The sequence below is a fragment of the Astatotilapia calliptera genome, chromosome 8 (assembly GCF_964374335.1).
Source record: "Astatotilapia calliptera chromosome 8, fAstCal68.1, whole genome shotgun sequence".
Classification (NCBI taxonomy): Eukaryota; Metazoa; Chordata; class Actinopteri; order Cichliformes; family Cichlidae; genus Astatotilapia; species Astatotilapia calliptera.
Window position 1 is genome coordinate 648,538 of NC_137429.1, and position 22,724 is coordinate 671,261.

The 22,724-nt window shown below is 44.7% G+C and overlaps 2 protein-coding genes across 2 annotated transcripts; one reads left to right on the forward strand and one right to left on the reverse strand.

Moving 5' to 3' along the window:
- Positions 1-154: 154 nt before the first annotated feature.
- On the reverse strand, positions 155-12,128 carry LOC113027941 (phytanoyl-CoA hydroxylase-interacting protein-like). The gene is made up of 6 exons (XM_026177791.2): positions 11,772-12,128; positions 4,268-4,464; positions 3,999-4,173; positions 3,624-3,741; positions 3,385-3,547; positions 155-1,273 (listed from the first exon to the last, which is right to left on the reverse strand). The coding sequence occupies exons 1-6, from the start codon at positions 11,824-11,826 to the stop codon at positions 899-901; spliced, it is 1,083 nt and encodes a 360-aa protein (XP_026033576.2). The 5' UTR covers positions 11,827-12,128; the 3' UTR covers positions 155-898.
- Positions 12,129-15,299: 3,171 nt separating this feature from the next.
- Positions 15,300-22,724, forward strand: LOC113028349 (uncharacterized). Its single transcript, XM_080305731.1, has 2 exons — positions 15,300-15,444; positions 18,035-22,724. The coding sequence occupies exons 1-2, from the start codon at positions 15,300-15,302 to the stop codon at positions 19,363-19,365; spliced, it is 1,476 nt and encodes a 491-aa protein (XP_080161857.1). The 3' UTR covers positions 19,366-22,724.

Consider the following 22,724-nt stretch of genomic DNA (forward strand, 5'->3'; position numbering starts at 1 on the left):
CAGAATCAGCAGCATGTTCTTGTTTCCTCTAAAAATAGCATCACACCGCTTACAGCTGACACGACTTTGCTTCAATGTCACAAAGACACCGGCTGACTGCTAACTCACCCTTCCCAATAACACACGAACAACACACTCAAAGCATTCTGGGAGCTGTAGTTTCAATGTTTTTAATTAGTAGATTAAGTTTGGTGATGTTTGGGGTCTACAAATGAGGAAAACAGGAATGTAAAGCATTCAGTTAAAAAACGAATTAATTACAGGAAAAATCTTCATCAGATTACCAAAGTATAAAACCTCTGAAGCAGTTAATCTGTAAAGTCCACTTCAGCCATCAGTCACATGATAAAAGTGCTGCGAGCTTCCTGCCTGCAGCTTCCTGTCAGAGACGGTGGACAGAAAACATGTGAAGGTGACGAGGACATGAAGAAGGAGAGGAAACATGACTGAGGATGCATCTGCTTTCAGCCACATCAGAGTCTCTGTTTTAGCCGACTGTGAAAGGTGCAGTCATCCATGCAGTGAGGAACGCCAACTCGATTAGCTTTGAGTTAAAACAAGTATTTTGTTAATGCTCTGATATCGTTTCCATTTTGATTACAATTCTAAACCTGCAGCTAAAAAACAAACAGCTCGCTCCTCCTCTCCACCCATCCATCCACCCCGAGCTCATCTCAACTTCTGGCTCTGTTGCTTCTTCACCTGCCTCTGTTTTGCCTCCGTCATAATGATGTGGCCACTAGAGGGCACTGTCACAATAGACAGCAAATGTTGCTCGTAGTGTGCCGCTGCACAGGCGAGGCACAGTAACGAGCCAGAGCGTGGCAGGTAAATTCAGTTAGTAGCTTAGCTGCTAGCTGCTATGCAAACGAGCTGGTTATTTCAGTCTGAAGAGTCGCTAACGTCCTACGCTGATGTTGCAGACCTTACAGCTGGGGTCTTTCTTGGCATTCGCGGTGGACAGGCTCATTAGCTGGTGCCCGCTGATCTGTGACACCGCTCCCAGCCTCAGATCCACCGGCTCCGTGTACATCACCTCCAGGTTGACATCCTGAGCGTGACGGAAAGACAGCGAGCCGTCCTCCTCCTCAGTGCAGGCCAAGAAGCGGTTGCCGGACCTGTCGAGGGCTGGCAGCCTCCCTTTACAGAAAGCGTCTCCTTTGGAGCCATCAGGAGCGAGGACCAGGATCACGTAGTGGTACGACGTGTACATGCAGTAGAAATCCCCAAAGTACATGTTGGTGGTCTTGTTGAAGAGGACATCTGCTCGGATCTGTACAGAAACAAAAAATGGTGTGTTTCATATTTTTGTGCACCTTTAAAACTTATTTACCCAACTTGGTAAAATTAAAGAAAATAGTAATAATAATAATAATAATTTAAAAAGTATATATTTTTTCAAATATCCACAAATTTATTGAGTTTGAAGAATAAATGTTTATTTCCTGTTTAATCACAGCAGTGACAGTCAGTTTAAATTCATTTTATTTTGACTACTTTTTAAATCAAATTTGCAACAATAAAAATATCAGACTTTTGTAATCTTTGACTTTTCTGTGACATAAAATATCAGTAAAAAGTGAAAGCGTTCAATTTTTTCACATTTTAATTTTGAACCTAAAAAAGTGGTTTAAGGCAGACACGGTGAGGTTCAACAGCCAGAGCAGCAAAGACACGGCAAGAAAACAGAGTTTTAAAAAGGAAGCACTATTAACTTTGGACTGAATACTTCTTAAAATCTTAATTTAATTTACAGTTAATCTAATCAAAAATTCTGTTTTACAACAGGCTGGCAGCCTTTTATTGTCTTTAAATTCTATCACGCCTCAGATTTGGGGGTAAACATATTTATTATTTATATAAGTATTTGTAAGTAGCAAACAGACAGTTTACAGGAATTCATAGCTGTTAAATCCAGCTTTTAGTTCCCATTACTACATGTCAGCTGAGATATCATTGTTTTACAACAGCAGTAACATTGATGTAGAGCCATGTCTTCTGAAACAGGCCATGAGGACGGCTCCTGCTCGAGGAACACAAAGACATGAAGCGCCCTTCAACAAACACGCTTTAGTGGAAAAGAGGGGAGATGTCATCATCCAAGCTTCGTGAGTTGGTCTGAATCAGAAAAACGGTAAAAACCCTGAAAACCATACATTTCACACCCAAGCCTCAACTCTCGCGGCCCGGTAAAAAACGGTATTGGCCGATGGCCCAGGGCTTGGGGGCCGATGGTCTAAACCAGGGGTCTGCAACCTTTAACACCGAAAGAGCCATTTGGACCCAGTTTCCACGCAAAAGCAAACACTGGGAGCCGCAAATACTTTTTGACTTCTAAAATAAAGACAACACTGTATATATTGTTTGTTTTTACCTTTATGCTTTGTGTGAACAACTAAGGTGTGTTGCTTATTAAATCCTTGAAGTGCTACAGAGAAAATTACATTTTATTTATGTAATTAACAAATTTTGAACTCTTAAAGAAATATAACAAAAATAAAGACACCCAGCTGAACTACAATGATCCAGCAAACAAAAACTGTTATATCTCCTTTGGGCTTTTGGAGCCTTGACCTGACTTTTAAAAAATAATTGGCAAAAAAGCACTATGCTGCTAAAAAATGAAAAATACATATTTGTTAAATTCTGCGTAAATATGTATTTTCCCTGGTTACTGCGTGTGGTGGGCGTGGTCTGCAGCGTCGCTGCAGGGGAGGCGACGCACCTGAGCGGCACCCGCAATCACGCCTCGCTGCCTTTACATCTGTGCTATCTGTGCTGTTGTGTTGATGTGTGTCGGGCTGTGAGCTGAGAAGCTACAGCCGGCTGTGTGCGCACAGCAACCGTGTGTGTAAAGTGGTCGATAAAGAGATGCTGTAAAGCTTGTTCATGCAAACATCGTCGGGTCTGCCGTGATATGTTTACAACGGGACTTCTGCTCCTGAACCTCTGCGCACAGCGTCTGTAAATCGGGGCTTTCATCTTCATCGCAGGACTGTAAGCTGTCGTCTGTGAGGCGTGAGCGTGTTTGTTTTTAACATAGTTCACGGTGGAGAACAGCTGCTGACATAATGTGGATCCGAAGGTCCATAATTGGCCTACCTGGGGTTGAAAGTCTCGATAAATGCACGGCGTTTAGGCGGGTACACCAGCTGCGCGAGTGTGACGCTTATTATGAGCGATGAAAAAATAATAAAATATAATTTTATTTTTATATTTCAATATCACAATAATCTTCCAATTCAGAACTACAAGTTAAAAAAGAACTAACATAAATAAATTACACTTCAGCTAAATACTTCTAATTTATTTTCCCAAACCACGCGGAGCCGCAGTATAAGGACTAAAGAGCCGCAGGTTGCCGACCCCTGGTCTAAACGGTACCTGGAAGCGATATGGCCCGTAGGGGGAGTCCTGGGGAGGTTTCCCTGTGTTGAACTCTGTGTTGCAGCTGAAGAAGATCCCCTCCAGTTTGCCGCTGATGGGGGACCCGTGGCTGCCGCTGTTGTCTTTCACCGTCGGCAGCAAGAAGCAGGACTGAGCATCTCTGGAATGACACACAGGGCTAAAGCACAGCTGTACGGAGAACCCTCTCGGGGTTTTGGTCACTGAGCGGGGCGCACCTGTCTTGTTGGAAGTACTCCCTCTGCTGGTTTCTGTAGAAGATGGTGAACGGCAGCATCCTGCCAGCGATCGCCTCTGCTTTCTGCAGCAGCTGGTTCAGGTGGATGGAGGAGTAATCTGCAGATGCACAGACTCAGACATTCAACATTGAGCCTATGTTTAGGCTGATGAGTTATGTTAGTCCATAGTGCGACTGCAAAGGAATTTTTCAAATTATGGATCTATTTTATCAGTGGGACTAAAAACAGTGTGATAGTAAATTAGCTCAAAGACGATCCTCGTGATGCTTTAACCTGCAAATCGATCCAAAGGGATCAGTGTGCACGAGTAGCGAGGAGAGGTGTGGTTTTTGGACTGAGAGGCTTCCGTCTAACCTGCAGTGCAGAACTCAATGATCTCGCTCCACCGAGAAACGGCGTATTCTCCGTCTGGCTGTTTGGCGGCCGTCTGAACGGCCACGGTGTACTCTGTGCGAGGACTCAGGAACCAGTGGCCCCTCACTGTCATCGGCAGGGGAACTGCTTTGGCCACCAGCTTGGTGGGCACATCCTGGAAAACAAAAAGTACTCGGCTCGACCGGTTCGTTTGCTTTGTATCGTCTAAAGCAGAGTCAGAGCGCCCAGGATCGGCTCTGCAGACCCACCTTGTGTTTGAACTTGTTGGAGCTCATGTTCTCCTTCTTGTTGAGGTCGATGAAGTAGTGTGTGATCCTATCTCGGCCCCTGCTGTCCATGTCCCAGCTGATCTTGAACGAATCGCAGGTGATGTTGGTGATCCGGATCTGCTGAGGAACCGGCAGGTCGTCCACGTCCCCGATGTCGCTGTCTGCAGACTGTGCGCCTGCACAAACACAGACAAAAAACAAAACTCCAGCTGTAACGCCTCTGCTGTCCATACATGCCAACCCTCACGATTTTTCTGGGAGAATCACAAATTCCAGTGCCCCTCCTCTCCCGGAGCCACCACTCTCCCGAATTTCTCCCGATTTTCCACCCGGACAACAAAATTGAAAAACCATATCGCAGAATTCATAGCGCAGCCCAGCCAACTCCAGTCTCCAACAATGGCGGCAGCTGCTTAGTTTTAATATTACTCTTATTTCTCTTTCTGGGTCGCAAAAAAACTTTTAACATATTTTCAGGTGAGAATGAAGCTGTGTAAACTTCAAATATCTGAGCCGTCTTCAAACCCCGCGGTCTTTCGCTACTCGGGTTAAACATGATATATGAGTCACTTTGATAACTTAAAAATGTTCTTGTTTGGCTTTTTTCAGTGTTTTATTTATTCATGAGTAAATCGGTTTGGATGAGGTTGAAGTTATTCGATTAGATTAAATTTAACTTCATTAATCCCTCGGGAGGGGTCCCCCGGAGTTTTCACACAGCTGAAAAAACGTCAAACAGAAAACTGATTAAACAAAGTGTGAGACGGTCGAGAGTTTACGCCAGCATCCGGTTATATTTTAGAAAGCAAGCAGCAGACGGCTGAGTTTCACTCCACCGAGAGCTCGTGACGTAATTCTGAAGACTAGACCGTCCCATTTCACAGTCGCTCACTTCCGGTCGGAGGACCTGGTCCACTTAGACCACGAAGGCCTTCACTCACGTACAGAGCGGTTTGTGCTGGTGGATGCAACCTCCGGACACCCCCGCTGTTTCCGGCCAGCCAATAATAACAGTAACATTTAACTTATTTTATCCGATAAATAAACACTGTAAGGCGGAGCTCCAGATGTGCTGAGTGAAATTTAGGATTTTGTGGGACGTTATTTGGCAGCTGTCTGAGTTTAGCATGTGCTAACTTCCAAACACCAATATGAGAGAAAAACACTGAGAGTGGAAACCAGAAACCAGTGAGTGCTGCCCTGTGGTTGTACTGGGCTGCTGCGAGGTGAAGCTGCTGCTCTGGGCACCGACTGAGAGGATGACATCACAGATACGAGCGGCCGAATCCTGAAGCTTAAAGTATGTCGCTGAGCTGCTGGTCACAGATTAAAAAGACCACGAGGGGGGGCTCATGATGTAAGCAGATTATACAGAGTCACAGCGACAGATTAACCCATCAAAGGTTGCAGTCCTGTGAAATCTGTGACCCACATCAGCACTCACAGCTGCATCTCACTGAGCTTTTCTATCAGCAGATCGATCCCTAACCCTGTCTGCACCACAGCTGCAGAGGTCTGAGAGCTTTGTACACGTAGCTATAACCTGTCAAATAACAAAGAAAGTATCCTGACATGTCCTCATCTCTCTGTACAGCATCATTAACACCTTGACCTTCAGATCAGTCTGATGACCTTGAAGGAGAGGTCAGAGGTACTTTCTTTATATTCACAAGCACAGAGAAGACAGCACACTTATATGAATCACAGTTTCTAAGCTGTGAGGCTTTTTAGGTCATGAAGTCAACCTGAGCCCACGCTACAGAGTTTTATATGAATTCATTCAAAGCTTTTCCAGGTCGCCAGGAGGCGATCAGTCTGAACTCAGACCTGAAACTCCGATGTTCACGTTTGATGTGACTCTGAGGACATCACCATCAGCTCTGATGTGCATCTACAGCAAAGAGCTGAATAAAAAAGGCTAAAAATCAGAGGACAGAGTCCATAAACTGCCCGAGCCGGAGGTTCTGATCACAGGACCACTTCAAGCTGATTCCACGCCGGCCTGCTCCGTCTCTGCATTCATCCTTCCTACCCTCCCTCCTTGTGTTCTGCATCTTTTCAGCCTCGGTGGACAAAAGGTTTCAGTCAGCAGAGACGCTGAGAGCTCAGGCTGAACAAGGAGCCCGTTGAAGAGGCGAGGACAGCTCAGACTGCAGCCCCAGAGATAAAAACCCTCCATCAGGGCAGTCCAAACACAGCAGGGGCCACATGGAGAGAACAGAAGTCTACAGTCTCGAGGTCAAAGGTCACTCCTGCCTCGCTGAGTGAGGACAATCGAGTGGCTCTGAAGTGCAGGACTCATCAGTTTTTGTTCTTAGAGTGAGGATTAGAGGACGTTAGTGTCTGCAGGAGCTTCCAGGTGTGATATTAATTTGACCGCTCTGCTCACGGACGCCGGCCGCAGATTCACTCAAAGCAGTAAAACCTGAACGCCGGCTTCTTCTGGACTCTAACATGTGCACTGAGCTCAGATTCGAGTTCCATCAGACCCCTCCTGAGTATACATCTCTCCTCCGCACACACTCAGTGCGTCGCCGTTCATTCACAGGAAGCTCATTGCTGCCTTTACTGCAGGTCGGTGTAATGGCTGAGGGTCGACAGCTTTGGCAGGTTCTTATTCTGAGTCCAGCAGCGCTCGGTGTGGAAGAGAGCAGAGATCGAACTAGCCTGAAACACTGTCAGTCACATATTATGGGCCGAGTATTTCACTACAGTCACTGTTGACCTGAACTGCGAAAAGCTCAGACAGCAGTGACATACCTGCTCCAGACATGTACAGATATTAGGGCTGCGCGATTATGGCAAAAATGATAATCACGATTATTTTCACTGAAATTGAGATCTCGATTATTTGACGATATTTATTTAACCCTTTAAGACCTACCATAGAACCAAGTCCACCAGAGCTTATATTATATTTTTTACATGCTGTAGTGCCATTTTTGGGAGCATTTCAAGTTGCTATACATCAATACAACTGTTATAGCCCATATTTTAATAATATGTATGCATTAAGTCCATAGTAATTACATTAATTACAAAAAAGTGCAATAAACTACAAAAAAATTGAAAATCGTTTTTGTTTTTACATATATTTCTACTTGGGGAAATTTAAGAGGTTTATCCCTCAAAACTTTAAATACAAAAAAGTTGCAAAAAATAGTTTACAACAACAGGAAATTTATTTTGAGTGTCTTCATAGTTTTATTTTGGAGATACACCAATTTTTATATACTGCAGGAAAAACAAAAAACAATCCTATGATGCAAATTTGCAAAGAAAACAGCACGTGCATCAAAATAGACTATTTCCAGCAGAGCAATTTGAGTTCTAAGCATCCCAGAAACTATTCAGAAAAGTCAAACATGACTTATAAAAACACCAGTATAGGCTTTTAAGGCCTACAAGTTAAAAAAAACAACTACATTTTCCGTGAAAATGAAAATGATTGGATTGGCAAAGCGTGTTTCTGGAATATTATGTTTTTGTTCCTGCAAGCGCTTTTTATGCAATTTTTGCAAAGCTTTATGTGGAAGGAAGCTGATGGCATAAGATGTAAGTACAACTCCTCCGGTTTCATATGCAAAACAAATTATTGCGCTAGCTTACGCTGTTCCGGTTCTACAGGGATTTAAAGGGTTAACAATAACAATGTATTGAATAATGACTTTAAAAAATAATATAAAATAGTGTGCAAATACTGATAACAGTGCAAATGTTTGCAATCCGGTTGTTCAGTGATGACGCGACGAATCCTACTTCCGGGTCTAAAGTAGTCTGCGTTTAATATGGCTTTTGTGTTGTTAACATGTTTAATGTTTTGTATTTTCTTCTATTTGATCTCAAAAAGCTCCTAAAACAGTCAGTGATCACTGTTGACCTCCCTCGGCTTTTATTACCGCTAATCATTTATTTAAGCTCAGTTTTTAAAACCTTAGGATGTAACTACAGCCCAGCCCATGCAGCAGTATATGAATGACTAACCTCGTATTGTGGATGGATTATCTCAGTTGTTCTCCTGGCTGAAGTTTGGTCCTTTTACAGCATCCTGCCATGCGATTACATTTGTTCCTGACCACCGAGAACACTCACGTTAACTTTTATCGAGTGGAAAAAAAGTTAGCTTGTTTATATTATGCTAACATAGCTGTGTCGCTAGCGGTCACGTAGCACATCATTATATACCAGCTAGCCCAACTTCAGTAACCCTACAAACGTCACTGCTGTTTAGTTTTCTGTCTTCATTTATGTTGGAAGTGATAACAGAGCTGTACGTTTTAATTTGTTTCCAAAACCCCGCAGTCAGGACATGCTATATTGTATTTAGATAGAAGCTAGCGAGCTAACTCCCTGCTAACTTCTAACTCCGTTAAATGTCATAAATTCCGTTTTCATGGATGCCTGGATGTTAAACTCAATTGTTACACCTGGTAGAGCAGAACGCTGATCATTTTATTAAAGATGAAAGACTTTAGACAGTTTTTCAACTCTCAGTAATGCCATAGTGATCATTTGATATATGGACCTGCAGCGGAGTTTAGACCCAGACACGGCTAGTGACGTCAGACTGAACAACTGGATATAAAAAAATAAATGAAAAATGTAAACATCTACCTTTAGTGAACTTTGCAGTGTTGCTCTGTGGCGCAGCTATGACACTGTAGTAAAGTTTACACACTATGTCTACTTGATCCACGTCAAGTAGAACCCATAATGTTTCCGCACCACTGAAGTTTTTTTTTTACCTCTCTTTTCAACCAAAGGCAGTCACTCTCCTCCCCAAATAACTTCTTAGCTTTCCGAGCTTCCCTTGGGTCCTCTTAATTGTTGTGACACGCGTCGGAAATGCAGAGAGGTGCACTTTATTTGCCACAGCGCAGCGCGAGAGTAAAGCACGAGGGAGGGGCTAATAATCGGCTCAGTCATTTTTAATGATCGTTGAAAGCCCACATCGTAATCGTGATTAAAATTCGATTAATTGAGCAGCCCTAACAGATATGTGCTTCATTTCCTACAAACGGAGCACAGAAACACCTGTATCACATTTGTATCACACTTGTATCACACCTGGATCACACCTGGATCACACCTGGATCACACCTGGATCACACCTGGATCACACTTGTATCACACCTGGATCACACCTGGATCACACCTGGATCACATCTGTATCACACCTGGATCACACCTGGATCACATTTGTATCACACCTGTATCACACCTGGATCACACCTGGATCACATTTGTATCACACTTGTATCACATCTGTATCACACCTGGATCACACCTGGATCACACCTGGATCACACCTGTATCACACCTGTATCACACCTGTATCACACCTGGATCACACCTGTATTACACCTGGATCACACCTGGATCACACCTGGATCACACCTGTATCACACCTGTATCACACCTGGATCACACCTGGATCACATCTGTATCACACCTGTATTACACCTGGATCACGCCTGTATCACACCTGCCCTTCACTCACGTACAGAGCGGTTGGTGCTGGTGCAGATGATCAAATAATCGATCTGTGAGGACCAAATTGCGATGACGCTGAGGTGTGATCTGATTTCAGCCTGTCCAGGATGATTTTAAACTCGTATCACTGAATCACTCGCTCCAGTTTGGACTCCGAGCTCCACACCAGCAGCTTTTCTCTGCTCCCAACACCGGAAAATGTTCACTTTTGTTCATCAGCTGAGAAAAGAGAGCACGAGCAGAAAGTGTTCCCTCCTCCTCCTCATCCCTCCATCCTGCCAGTGAATGGAGGAGGTGAAGCATCTATTCATTGCTCCTGGGAAGGTGATTAGCCACAGTGGTCTGCAGACCCAGCAGCCTGAAGCTGCTGCCAGAGTTCAGTCTACAGAGGCCGCTCTGCAGGTTCAGATGAAGCCCGTCACCAAACACAGATCACAGCTCTGACCGAGTGCCGGGACTGCACTGTCAGGTGTCCGTGATGTCACAGTCTGGGATTTCCTTTATTCCCATGACCTGTGCAGCACAGGGATAGAACCAGCTGTTGGTGCTTACATTTATTTTTATGGTTATTTCTGTTGAAACACATGAAACCATTATGGATTATGTACTGGAGCTGCACTCCCGACGTTCTTACAGGAGCTGTCAGGACTTCCTGTGAACGCTGCAGGTTCACTCTGCTCTGTTGGCCACATTTACATCCTCATTCAAATCGAAGCAACAGCCAGACCTCATGTGCCTGCAGGACACACAAATCACCTGCATTTACATGAAGTCACCAGAGGTCATGTGACTCCTCGTCTTAGAGGCTTGGCGTCAGAAACGGAAACAACAAAAGATGCCTTGTTGTTGTTGTACACACTTTCAGATTACTGTGGTGAAACTGTCCTGAGGTCAGCCATGATGACAGCGTGGCAGTGCGGGTAGCCAAGGTAACAGTGACACAGGATCGATCCATCGATCCATCCATCCATCCATCCATCCATCCATCCATCCATCCATCCATCATCATCGATCCATCCATCCATCCATCCATCCATCCATCCATCCATCCATCCATCCATCCATCCATCCATCCATCCATCCATCCATCATCATCATCGATCCATCCATCCATCCAAAAGCATATTCATAGCTCTTTTAACAGACTGTGCAAGTGTTCCTAATAAAGTGCTCTTTGAGTTGAAGTAGTTCAGGTTTTGCCTTCAGCCTAGAAAACTTACCCTCACTGGGGTAATCATTAATATTTGGTACTTCTGCTGTAATCAGCTGATGTCTGAGCAAAGCTGTGATTGGTCAGAAGAGCTCTGACTTCAGGTGGAAACCAGGAAGCTTCTGCTCGAGTGCAGACTGTGAGTATGCAGCTGTCCACCACAGAGATTATCAAGCTTTAATGCAGATGCTGTTATCCCATCTGGACTGTTGGATTAAATCAAGCCTGCCACAGGAAAGGTAACATGTCCACGCAGAGGTCACGACATTCCTGACCCCGCTGCTCTCACCATGTTTGAATTAACGTTTAATTTCAGTCTCGGCTTGTTTAAAGTACAAAATGTGAATAAGCCCAGTCTCTCTGTTCAAACTTTTCTTCTTCTACAGTCGAGTGTTTGGAGTCCGTCATGTGACAGCAATGATTCATCAGAACAACAGAAGCAGCAGAGCAGCTCGTTTTCCTGCTCGCTCCGGTTCCCCTGAACGCCTCGACCACAGCAGTGCAGTCTTCCTGCTTCCCGTGAGTCCATCACTACCTTTGACCTGCAGACTTTAAACCCCGAGCTAAGAGCCGGCTCCTCTCCGAGTTCACATTCATGCACACTGAGTCAGTTTGAAGCTTTGGAGTCTAAAACCAGCCAAAGTTCGGACAAACCCACCAATCAGAGTGCAGCAGGAACTCTGCACTTTAAATAAAGTTTAGAAATAAAAGTATAAGTTAACTGGACTGTTCTACCTGCTGCGTCCTCGCAATGTGACGACAGCAGACGCACACACTGACCTTGGCCCGGCTGCAGACTCTGGAGCTCCACGCTGGGACTCGGAGGCTCCGTCATGTTGGCTCCGCTCAGACAAAGAGACGAGCTCAGAGAGGCTTCAGCCTGCCTGCAGCTCGCTCCACCCCTCTCTCTCTCCCTCTCTCATTCAGTGACATCATGGGACGATGAAGGAGGAAGAGAGAGAGTCAGACATTTACTGTTGTTGTTATGATTAAAGTGAGCTCTCGCAGCCTGCACTGCTCTTACACTGAGCTCATCACGGTATCATTACAAGCCGCCTGAACCAGGCAGGAACATCTGGCCCAGCTTCAGCTTGTGTGAGTGGATACCAGAGCCTGTAAGAACATGTGAACGACCCTCATCCTTCATGTATGGTTGCTGAAACTTTAACAGCATTTTATAAGAAACAGTTTACCTGTAGCTGAGTGACCCCAGCTCACCTGTGTGAGCTGAAAACCTCCCCGTCTGTGTCACAGTGGCTGCAGGTTTGAAAAAATGGAGAAACAGCTGGAAGCAGCAGAGACTTTACCGCTGTGACGTTGTGTTCGTGAGATTACAGGAGCTGGCACATGTGTGTGTGTGTGTGAGTGTGTGTGAGACTGTGTGTGGATGGACTGGAGTTAATCTTCTTATGTAAGCACTCATTTCATTCTGTTGCCCGTGCGGTCTGTAATCCTGCAGACCCACCGCCATGTTTAAATCCTTAAATGGAGACGTCACCGCCGTGGGGCAGGAAACGCTCCACCTGCAGGCTTCCACCCCTGACCTTCACCTCACAGAACTGGGCTGGGTTCATCTGTGCAGGCTGGCTCAGGCACCACCGTGTGGTACAGAAACTGAAGGAGCAGGACTGCCAGCATCATGAAGCACAATAGGCAATAAACGCAGTTTATATTTTATATATACATATATGTACAGTGGGGCAAAAAAGTATTTAGTCAGCCACCGATTGTGCAAGTTCCCCCACCTAAAATGATGACAGAGGTCAGTAATTTGCACCAGAGGTACACTTCAACTGTGAGAGACAGAATGTGAAAAAAAAATCCATGAATCCACATGGTAGGATTTGTAAAGAATTTATTCGTAAATTAGGGTGGAAAATAAGTATTTGGTCACCTCAAACAAGGAAAATCTCTGGCTCTCACAGACCTGTAACGTCTTCTGTAAGAAGCTTTTCTGTCCCCCACTCGTTACCTGTATGAATGGCACCTGTTTGAACTCATCATCTGTATAAAAGACACCTGTCCACAGCCTCAAACAGTCAGACTCCAAACTCCGCCATGGCCAAGACCAAAGAGCTTTCGAAGGACACCAGGAAAAGTATTGTAGACCTGCACCAGACTGGGAAGAGTGAATCTACAATAGGCAAGCAGCTTGGTGTGAAAAAATCAACTGTGGGAGCAATCATCAGAAAATGGAAGACATACAAGACCACTGATAATCTCCCTCGATCTGGGGCTCCACGCAAGATCTCATCCCGTGGGGTCAAAATGATCATGAGAACGGTGAGCAAAGATCCCAGAACCACACGGGGGGACCTGGTGAATGACCTGCAGAGAGCTGGGACCAAAGTAACAAAGGTCACCATCAGTAACACACTACAACGGCAGGGAATCAAATCCCGCAGTGCCAGACGTGTTCCGCTGCTGAAGCCAGTGCATGTCCAGGCCCGTCTGAAGTTTGCCAGAGAGCACATGGATGATACAGCAGAGGATTGGGAGAATGTCATGTGGTCAGATGAAACCAAAGTAGAACTTTTTGGTATAAACTCAACTCGTCGTGTTTGGAGGAAGAAGAATACTGAGTTGCATCCCAAGAACACCATACCTACTGTGAAGCATGGGGGTGGAAACATCATGCTATGGGGCTGTTTTTCTGCCAAGGGGACAGGACGACTGATCCGTGTTAAGGACAGAATGAATGGGGCCATGTATCGTGAGATTTTGAGCCAAAACCTTCTTCCATCAGTGAGAACTTTGAAGATGAAACGAGGCTGGGTCTTCCAACATGACAATGATCCAAAACACACCGCCCGGGCAACAAAGGAGTGGCTCCGTAAGAAGCATTTGAAAGTCCTGGAGTGGCCTAGCCAGTCTCCAGACCTCAACCCCATAGAAAATCTGTGGCGGGAGTTGAAAGTCCGTGTTGCTCGGCGACAGCCCCAAAACATCACTGCTCTCGAGAAGATCTGCATGGAGGAATGGGCCAAAATACCAGCTACTGTGTGTGCAAACCTGGTAAAGACCTATAGTAAACGTTTGACCTCTGTTATTGCCAACAAAGGTTATGTTACAAAGTATTGAGTTGTATTTTTGTTATTGACCAAATACTTATTTTCCACCCTGATTTACCAATAAATTCTTTACAAATCCTACCATGTGGATTCATGGATTTTTTTTTCACATTCTGTCTCTCACAGTTGAAGTGTACCTCTGGTGCAAATTACTGACCTCTGTCATCATTTTAGGTGGGGGAACTTGCACAATCGGTGGCTGACTAAATACTTTTTTACCCCACTGTATATATACGTATATGTATATATACGTATATATACGTATATATGTATATATATATCTGAGAGCTGATTGGTCACTGCCTGTTGATGTATGTAATGACGTGATGATCATAAGTGTGAGTGACGCACTTACTTTTCTTACATTTACATTCAGAACAACATCAACAGGTGTGCTGCTGTTTGTTCACAGTGAGGCAGCAGGGGTGGGGTTCACTCCGCGCGCGCGGCGGGTTTTTTTCACGTGTGACCCCAGCGTGTATTTTTTTTATTGTTATTCATCTTCAGCTCATATTTTCTCCTGCGTCCGTCGAGGACACGGTGAACGGAGGCAAATATGTGAGCCGGCGGGACTCTAAGAGCGCGCGCTCGGCGGGTGGACCAAACGCTCGAAGCGCCGAAGCCCGCGAGCCCCGGGAGGACGTCATAGACCGGAGCTCCAGTAAGAACCGAGGAGCTAGCGGAGCGGTAGTGGAGGAGCAGCTAGCTGTTAGCCAATCACCCCAGCCCTCCATCAGCTCCACCAGCAGCCCGCTGCTCCATCGGGCTCATAATTCAGCATTTTGTGCTGAAGAAGGCGGAAGTGTTTGTAGCACCCGGACAGTTTACGGCGCGCACACGGCGCAGTGAGCGTGTTTTTATGGTATAGCCACGCAGGAAATCGGTATCCATAGAAGCGGATAAAAAAACAACCAGGGCGAAGTTTAAATTGAAGATATTTACACGAGTGAATAAAAACTCCAAAGATGAAGACCTACTGAGCCTTTATTCATTTATCCACGTTAGTCAGACTTTCTGCTGTGGTGTTTGGCTTCAGGCTCAGAGTCACTGACCTGCTCGACATTAATAAATAATAACTAGAACACAGATCAGTAAAACAACATGAGTCCACCTGTTAATCGTCTGATTCAGCTCAGAGAGTCGGGCTCGTGCTCAGAAAAAGATTTTGTTTGATTGTCAACGTGAGTCTGCCGTTTCAGTCAGCTTTAAAAACATAACTCCCACCTGGACATCCCAGATGTACCTGAGAACAGGTGAGAGCACGTCCTCACTGCCGTCAGTGTGCACTCCTGTGAGCTGCTCTGACTCCATGGCCTGGATGAATGTGGGCCTGTTTCGAGAGCTCAGGCCGTCAGATGCTGCCGTGGCTCTGAGCAGCTCAGGTTAGCAGGCTGATGATGATGAAGGAAACCAGAGTTCTTGCTTCATGTTGTTCAGCTGTTAAAATGTGAAGTCTGTTTGTCAGCAGCTGAGTTTAGTGTAGCTTTGTGAGCGCATCCTGGATATTGAGCTGACCTCTGATTGGAATAGGAGAGCACAGCCTAGAAATCATCCACCTTTGTATCCACCCTGAAATCAGGTAGAGGTGATGAAGGAGTGAGCTCTTCCTCAGAGCCTGTGGCTGGCACAGCTGACCTCAGGTACAGGAAGCTGATTGGACGTTAAGCTTCCAACACACACCAAATGTACTTCCTGCTCTTCCTCAGACCAGCACGGGTGCATGAAGTTTATTATTCTGGAAAAGTCGAACTTTTTACAAGGTTTTCATCACATTTTTGTGTGCGAGCAGTTTTTAGGACAAGGTAACCTCAGAGGTTAAAGGTCATTTAAATAATTAATCACGACAACAACAATGGCCATCGAGTGTCATTTAAAGAGGCTGAAGAACGTCTTCCTGCTGCCCGGGTTGTAGAGTCATTGACCTGTTGTTCACACAGGAGAGAAACCATTTTGCTGCAGTGTTTGTGGAGAAAAAATCACTTGACAGGGAAATCTGAAGAGACACATGAAAGGTCACACATGGGAGAAACTCTTCCAATGCAGGATTTGTCTTTAAAGATGAGGTGTGTGCATGTCAGCAGTAAGATTTTCATGCTTTGAGTCTACTACAGGAGCGCCACAGCGTGGCTGAGGGTGCAGGGCTTTTACAGACATGCTGTCCCTGTTTACTCGTTATTTGGACCAGCCGGCGAGCACTGTGAGGGTCATGTTTTTTGACTTTTCCAGTGCTTTCAACACCATCAGGCCGACCCTCCTGGGTGATAAGTTAGCAGCGATGCAGGTGGATGCTTCTCTGGTGTCCTGGATTGTTGATTACCTGACAGGAAGACCACAATATGTACGTCTCCCACAGTGTGTGTCTGACAAGGTGATCAGCAACACAGGGGCACCACAGGGGACTGTCCTCTCCCCCTTCCTCTTCACCCTCTACACCACAGACTTCAGCCACTGCACAGAGACCTGCCATCTTCAGAAGTTTCCTGATGACTGGTGGTTGGATGCATCAGCAGGGATGATGAGACAGAGTACTGGGCTGTGGTCGACTCCTTTGTCACGTGGTGTGAGCAGAATCATCTGCAGCTCAACGTGGCAAAGACCAAGGAACTGATCGTGGACTTCAGGAAGACCAGGAAACACTTGACCCCTGTTTCAATCCAGGGGGTCAGTGTTGACATTGTGGAGGACTATAAATACCTTGGAGTACACATTGACAATAAACTGGACTGGGCTAAAAACACCACAGCACTTTACAGGAAGGGCCAGAGTCGTCTCTATTTTTTGAGGCGACTGAGGTCCTTCAACATCTGCCAGAAAATGCTGAGGATTTTCTATGAGTCTGTGGTGGCCAGTGCGATCCTCTATGCTGTTGCATGCTGGGGGAGCAGGCTGAGGGTCGCAGATGCCAACAGACTTAATAAACTGATCCGTAAGGCCAGCAATGTTGTGGGGATGGAGCTGGACTCCCTCAAGGTGGTGTCGGAGAGGCGGATGCTGTCCAAGATAAAGACAATGTTGGATAACACCTCCCACCCACTCCATGACATGTTGGTCAGTCACAGGAGCTCGTTCAGTGAGAGACTGAGATTACCGAAAAGCACCACTGAACGACACAGGAAATCATTCCTGCCTGTGGCTCCCTGTACAACGCATCCACTTAACACACTGTTTGCTGCTACAACTACACATGTTTCTTTTCCAACTATTTATTTATGAGTGACTTATGTATGTATGTATGTATATATATGTATATATTGTACTATTCTTAGTTAGTGTATTGTCTGTCTTGTCTTAATGTTGGTTTAAAATGGAGCACTGTAACAAAAAATAATTTCCCCAGGGATCAATAAAGTATTCTGATTCTGATTCTGATTCTGATTTTCAGTCTGATGGATGTGTTTTACACCAGCATGCAAAAACCTCCTGACACAGATAAAAACACATTTACACAGAGCAACAACAGAACGATGACATCAGCAGGACGCCACGTTGTGAATCGTTAAGGATGAAGCGTTGAAGAGTTTGGAAAGATGTTAAAGTTGTTAAATTCAATTCAGTTCAGCTTTATTTATAATGCGCCAAATCACAACAACAGTCGCCTCAAGGCGCTTTATATTGTACAGTAGATGTACAGAGAGGTCTGTTAACAGATAGTGAGCGAAGAAGAAACACCCAGTGCATCATGGGAATCCCCGGCAGCCTACGTCTATTGCAGCATAACTAAGGGAGGATTCAGGGTCACCTGGTCCAGCCCTAACTATATGCTTTAGCAAAAAGGAAAGTTTGAAGCCTAATCTTGAAAGTAGAGATAGTGTCTGTCTCCTGAATCCAAACTGGAAGCTGGTTTAAGTTCTGATTCATTCTGGAATTCTATTTTAGCTTCAGGTGGGAAAAGCTGACATGTCCGAGAGTAAAACTGAGTCTGTGTGACACGCTGAAGTTCATTGATGTCCTCTATCTGCGCTGCTGCATGAGATAAACTCAGTGTTTGTTGTGTTTGTGTTTCAGTGTTACCTGCAGTCATCCAGAAGGTGGTGGTGATTAAAGAGGAGGTTCCCTGGAGCCCGAGTCTGGAGCAGCAGGATCCAGATCATTTCCATATAAAAGAGGAACACGAGGAGCTCTGGACCAATGGGGAGGGAGCACCAGCTGATGGGCGGGAGCAGGAGGAAGAGATGAGGTTCCCAATCATCGCTGTTCGGGTGAAGAGGGAAGATGAAGAAGAGAGTCCTCACAGCCAAACTGAAGACAGCAGCTCTATTCAACCGATAAAAACAGAAAGTGATGAAAGTAACTGTGGAGAACCAGAACCAGCCAGTAACCTGGATCCAAACCACCACAAACAACTAGATACTGCTGAGGAGGCTCCAGGTGTCTGTGAGATTGAGGACAGCTTTGATGGTGGTGACAGGGAGGAATCTTTCTCAGTTTCTGGGCCTTCAAACGAAGACACTGACGGCAGTTTGAAGGACAGCAGGGCGCCTGATTTAAGTGTAAATACTCTGGAACAAGAGGACTTTCTTCAAACACAGAGGACAGGTCAGACAGAAAAAATGTCCTCCACCTGTTTGGCTGCTGAAAACTGTTTCATCTTGAAGCTAAATGTAGAGTCACAGATGAAAATTCACACAGGACAGAAACCATTTGGCTGTGGTGTTTGTGGTAAGATGTTTAGCCACAAGACGCTCTTTAAATCCCACATGAGAGTGCACACGGGGGAGAAACCCTACGGATGTGATGCATGTGGGAAAAGGTTTACGCTTCAGTACAGCTTTAAAAGACACATGCGTGTGCACACGGGAGAGAAACAGTTTGGCTGTGATGACTGTGGGAAAACATTTCGTTGCAAAACCCATCTGAAGCGACACATGAGAGTTCACACAGGGGAGAGACCGTTCGGTTGTAGCGTGTGTGGGGAAAGGTTCACAGAACAGGGCGCTCTGAAACGACACACCAGAGTGCACACTGGAGAGAGACCCTTTGGTTGCACTGTGTGTGGGGAAAGATTTGCAGAGCAGGGCGTTCTGAAGAGACACATAAGAGTTCACACTGGAGAGAAACCATTTAGTTGTGATGTCTGTGGGAAAGGATTCAGACAGGAGAAAACATTGAAAAAACACACAAACGTCCACACAGGAGAGAAACCGTATGGCTGTGATGTGTGTGGGAAAATGTTTAGAGAGCAGACTACGCTCAAAAGACACACTGTTGTTCACACAGGAAAGAAACCATTTTGCTGTGGTGTTTGTGGAGAAAGATTCACTCGACAGGGAAATCTGAAGAGACACATGAAAGGTCACACATGAGAGAAACTCTTCCACTGAAGGATTTGTCTTTAACCCTCTGGGGTCGCCGGACGCGCCGGCGCATCAAAATCACATGACCAATTTAAGACGACACAGCTACAAGATGCAGCACGTCAGAGTCTCCAATCCAACTTGGGTCAAAAGTGCGGACTTAAAACTATATACCAGTTTTTGAATTGTGTCGATGGGCCACGTAAAACCAGAGTTATGATAAAAAATACATGCGATGTTTTTTTTCTGAACAAAACAGTGGCGTTTACAGCGGGAAGAACGGTAAAAACGGCGTTTTCTACAGACAGTGCTAGCAAACACTCTCCGCTTGCGAGTGAAAAAAGAAAAAGAAAAAAACACCCCTTCCCTATTGGTGTTAGAGTTTACCATGTCAGCCAATCAAAAAAATGATAAGGCAACATGTGACATTTGGTTCTTTAGGGAGAAGGTGAAGTTTTCAGGAGTTACACCCGCGACGGAAAGCGGGCGAGCAAAAAAAAGAGCGCGAGTTTTCATATGTGAGGCATTAGTGACGTTTAGCGTGTTTGGAGGCTGTAGTTAGTGTGTTGTGTAGTTATTGTCTTGTGTTGTGTGTCAGTTAGACTGCTGAATTTCATATTTGCTCTAAAAAAGCCGTCAAAGGCAGATTCCAGTGTAAACGCTGTTCCCACATGGAAAACAGGACTGATGCACCTCCTGCTGTCAGACCTGCAGGGTTTAGGCCTGTGGTGTTCTCCTCTGTGTTATACTGAACACAAACTATTTTTTGGACTGGCACAAATAATTTGTGTGCCTTCTTATTTGATGCAGCACAGCTGATTGTTCTGTAAATAGATTTAAATGGTTATATAAAAACCGCCTGAGGCCTTGGCTGCATTTTTAGGTAAATAGTACCATATAACTTTGTTGTTTGCAAAACTTGTGCATAATTTTTAGAAATGTACAATTTCTATTTGCATTTCAAGTTATGAAAATGATTCGTTGAACATGTTTGTGGGTTTTACAGTAAAAAATATAACTTTTTTCTACTCGATTTTGAATTTTTTGTCTGAATTTAGATCAACTGTGCTAATATAGTATACCAAAATGAAAAATAACTCAAATTTCAGATATTTGAGGTTGTGCTGAAAATAATGATACCAAACAAGGCAAGAAAAACATATTTTAAAGGTGAAATATAGAGGTAAAATCAAAAGTAGTCAAAAACGGCCAATTATACCCTGGACCCCAGAGATATGGAAGTGGAATGTCATGATGAAGCTTGTCAGACACGTGCTCTATGAGGTTACAGGAGCCTGTGCTAAAGAAACGTGTCTTAAACAAACTCTGGAAGTTTTCATTCCCATCAGTGAAGAAGGTAAATATGCGTGTTTAAAGACTAACAGGATATGGAAGAGATGCTGCAATGTATTTACTTTCAAAGCTGTTTTTGAGCTGCTGTCTAATTTATTTCCTCGTACTCTTCACGACTGACTGATGGACTGTTTGTCCTTCGCTGCAGCACCTCCTCTACATCCTGTTCATCTGCAAACACACATATCTAACTTCTTCACAGAAAACTTCCCCATATGTCTAAGTATTAAACAAAGACAATACAAGAAAACACAAAATAAAGACTTTGGAGTGGCCCAGTCAAAGTCCTGACCTGAATACGATTGAGATGCTGTGACACGACCTTAAAAAGATGGTTCATGCTGGAAAAACCTCCAGTGTGGCTGAATTACAACAATACTGTAAAGATGAGTGGAGCAAAACTCCCCCACAGCTATAAAAGACTCGGTGGCAGTTATCACAAATACTTTATTGCTGCTAAGGGAGGCCCAACCAGTCATTTTCCCAACGCTGTACGTCCTGAATACCTGAACGTCACCTGAGACCCCATTCCTACAAGACTGCTCAAAGTCCTACCATGAATCAATGTTTCAATCTTTAATATGATCAACCTATCTCTATGTGTCTATATGTCATGGGCCTGGGTTTGTGTTTGTGTGTGTGTTCTGGTCTCTCTGCAAGTCTGGGCCCGGAGAGTGGTGCCCCCTGTCATGGGACTTGCCACACCTGGAACGCAATCACACACCTGCAGCTGATCAGACTCATCTCGGGAGCAGTCTTAGCAGAGTGGCTGAGCACCCGTCAGCGGTGGATCGTTGCAAGACTTCCCGTTAGTTTCCCAGCAAGTCACCTGAAGGGTGAGTCTGCCGCTATTGTGGATTTTCTAAAGCCTGCCTATGTGTTTTCTCCCGGAGGACTGTGGAGATGAGAGGGCAGGAAGCACGTTGGACAGAAACATAAAGGCGAGTGGAGACACAGAGCACGGACATTGGGAAACACACATCGGGAGCACGCACGGGGATCAATTGTTGCATTCTTAGTTACTGCACTGTAAATAAACACACTGCCTTCATTCAAAGAGTCCTGCGTTTGGGTCCTGTATCTGCACCCCTGACACTATGTATCTCAGCAGCGATATGTACTGTATATAAAATTGAATTGAATGGAATGTCAACAACGCTGACCTGGGTGTGATGAAGTTTACAGGTAGCTGGCCACGTGGAAGTCAGGAGCCTGTGCTAAAGAAACATGTTTAAATAAACTCTGAAAGTTTTCCATCGCATCAGTGAAGAAGATAAATATGCGTGTTTGCAGATGAACAGGATGTAGAGGAGGTGCTGCAGCGAAGGACTAACAGTCCATCAGTCAGTCGTGAAGAGTACGAGGAAATAAATTAGACAGCAGCTCAAAAACAGCTGATAGAGTCTTTGTTTGAAACTGTGTGTGTGTGTGTGTGTGTGTGTGCGTGCGTGCGTGCGCGTGTGTGTGTGTGTGTGTGTGTGTGTGTGTGTGTGTGTGTGTGTGTGTGCGCGCGCGTGTGTAAATAGCCAGCCTGCTCTGCAACGTTAGTCCATGAGTAGTGGTTACAGAAGTTTGTTTTTTTTCTCAAAAATATTTTTATTGATTTAAAGCAACAAAGAAAAACACACACACAGAGAGAGAATCATTAAACAACAGACAAGTAAGTTTCACAGTGACTGTTTGAACTGAAATAATGACACACTCACATGTCTTGTAATTGCTTACATCAGTTTACCCCCTACCCATACCACTTAGAACCCCTATCCCTCAGGCCAGGTAGGAATAAATAAATAAATAAATAAATAAATAAATAAATAAAACAAAAAGAAAAAATAAACAAAGCAAGACAAAACAAAAACACCCACACACACATGAAAATAAAAAATACAAAAAAACATTGCAAATACAACAACAACAAAAATAAGACAAACACACATGACTAGAAAAAAATAAATAAAATAAAAATAACAACATTTAAGAAAAAAAAAGAAGAAGAAGAAGGGGGGGAGGACTTA

Excerpts from the sequence above, each read along its gene's own strand:
- LOC113028349 (XM_080305731.1), top strand. The coding sequence starts at position 15,300 with ATGTACCTGAGAACAGGTGAGAGCACGTCCTCACTGCCGTCAGTGTGC. Across the intron at positions 15,445-18,034 it reads CGTGGCTCTGAGCAGCTCAG|ATAAACTCAGTGTTTGTTGT; the intron begins GTTAGCAGGCTG and ends CTGCTGCATGAG.
- LOC113027941 (XM_026177791.2), bottom strand. The coding sequence starts at position 11,826 with ATGACGGAGCCTCCGAGTCCCAGCGTGGAGCTCCAGAGTCTGCAGCCG. Across the intron at positions 4,465-11,771 it reads GAGTCTGCAGCCGGGCCAAG|GCGCACAGTCTGCAGACAGC; the intron begins GTCAGTGTGTGC and ends GTGTTTGTGCAG. Across the intron at positions 1,274-3,384 it reads ACGGGCCATATCGCTTCCAG|ATCCGAGCAGATGTCCTCTT; the intron begins GTACCGTTTAGA and ends GTTTCTGTACAG.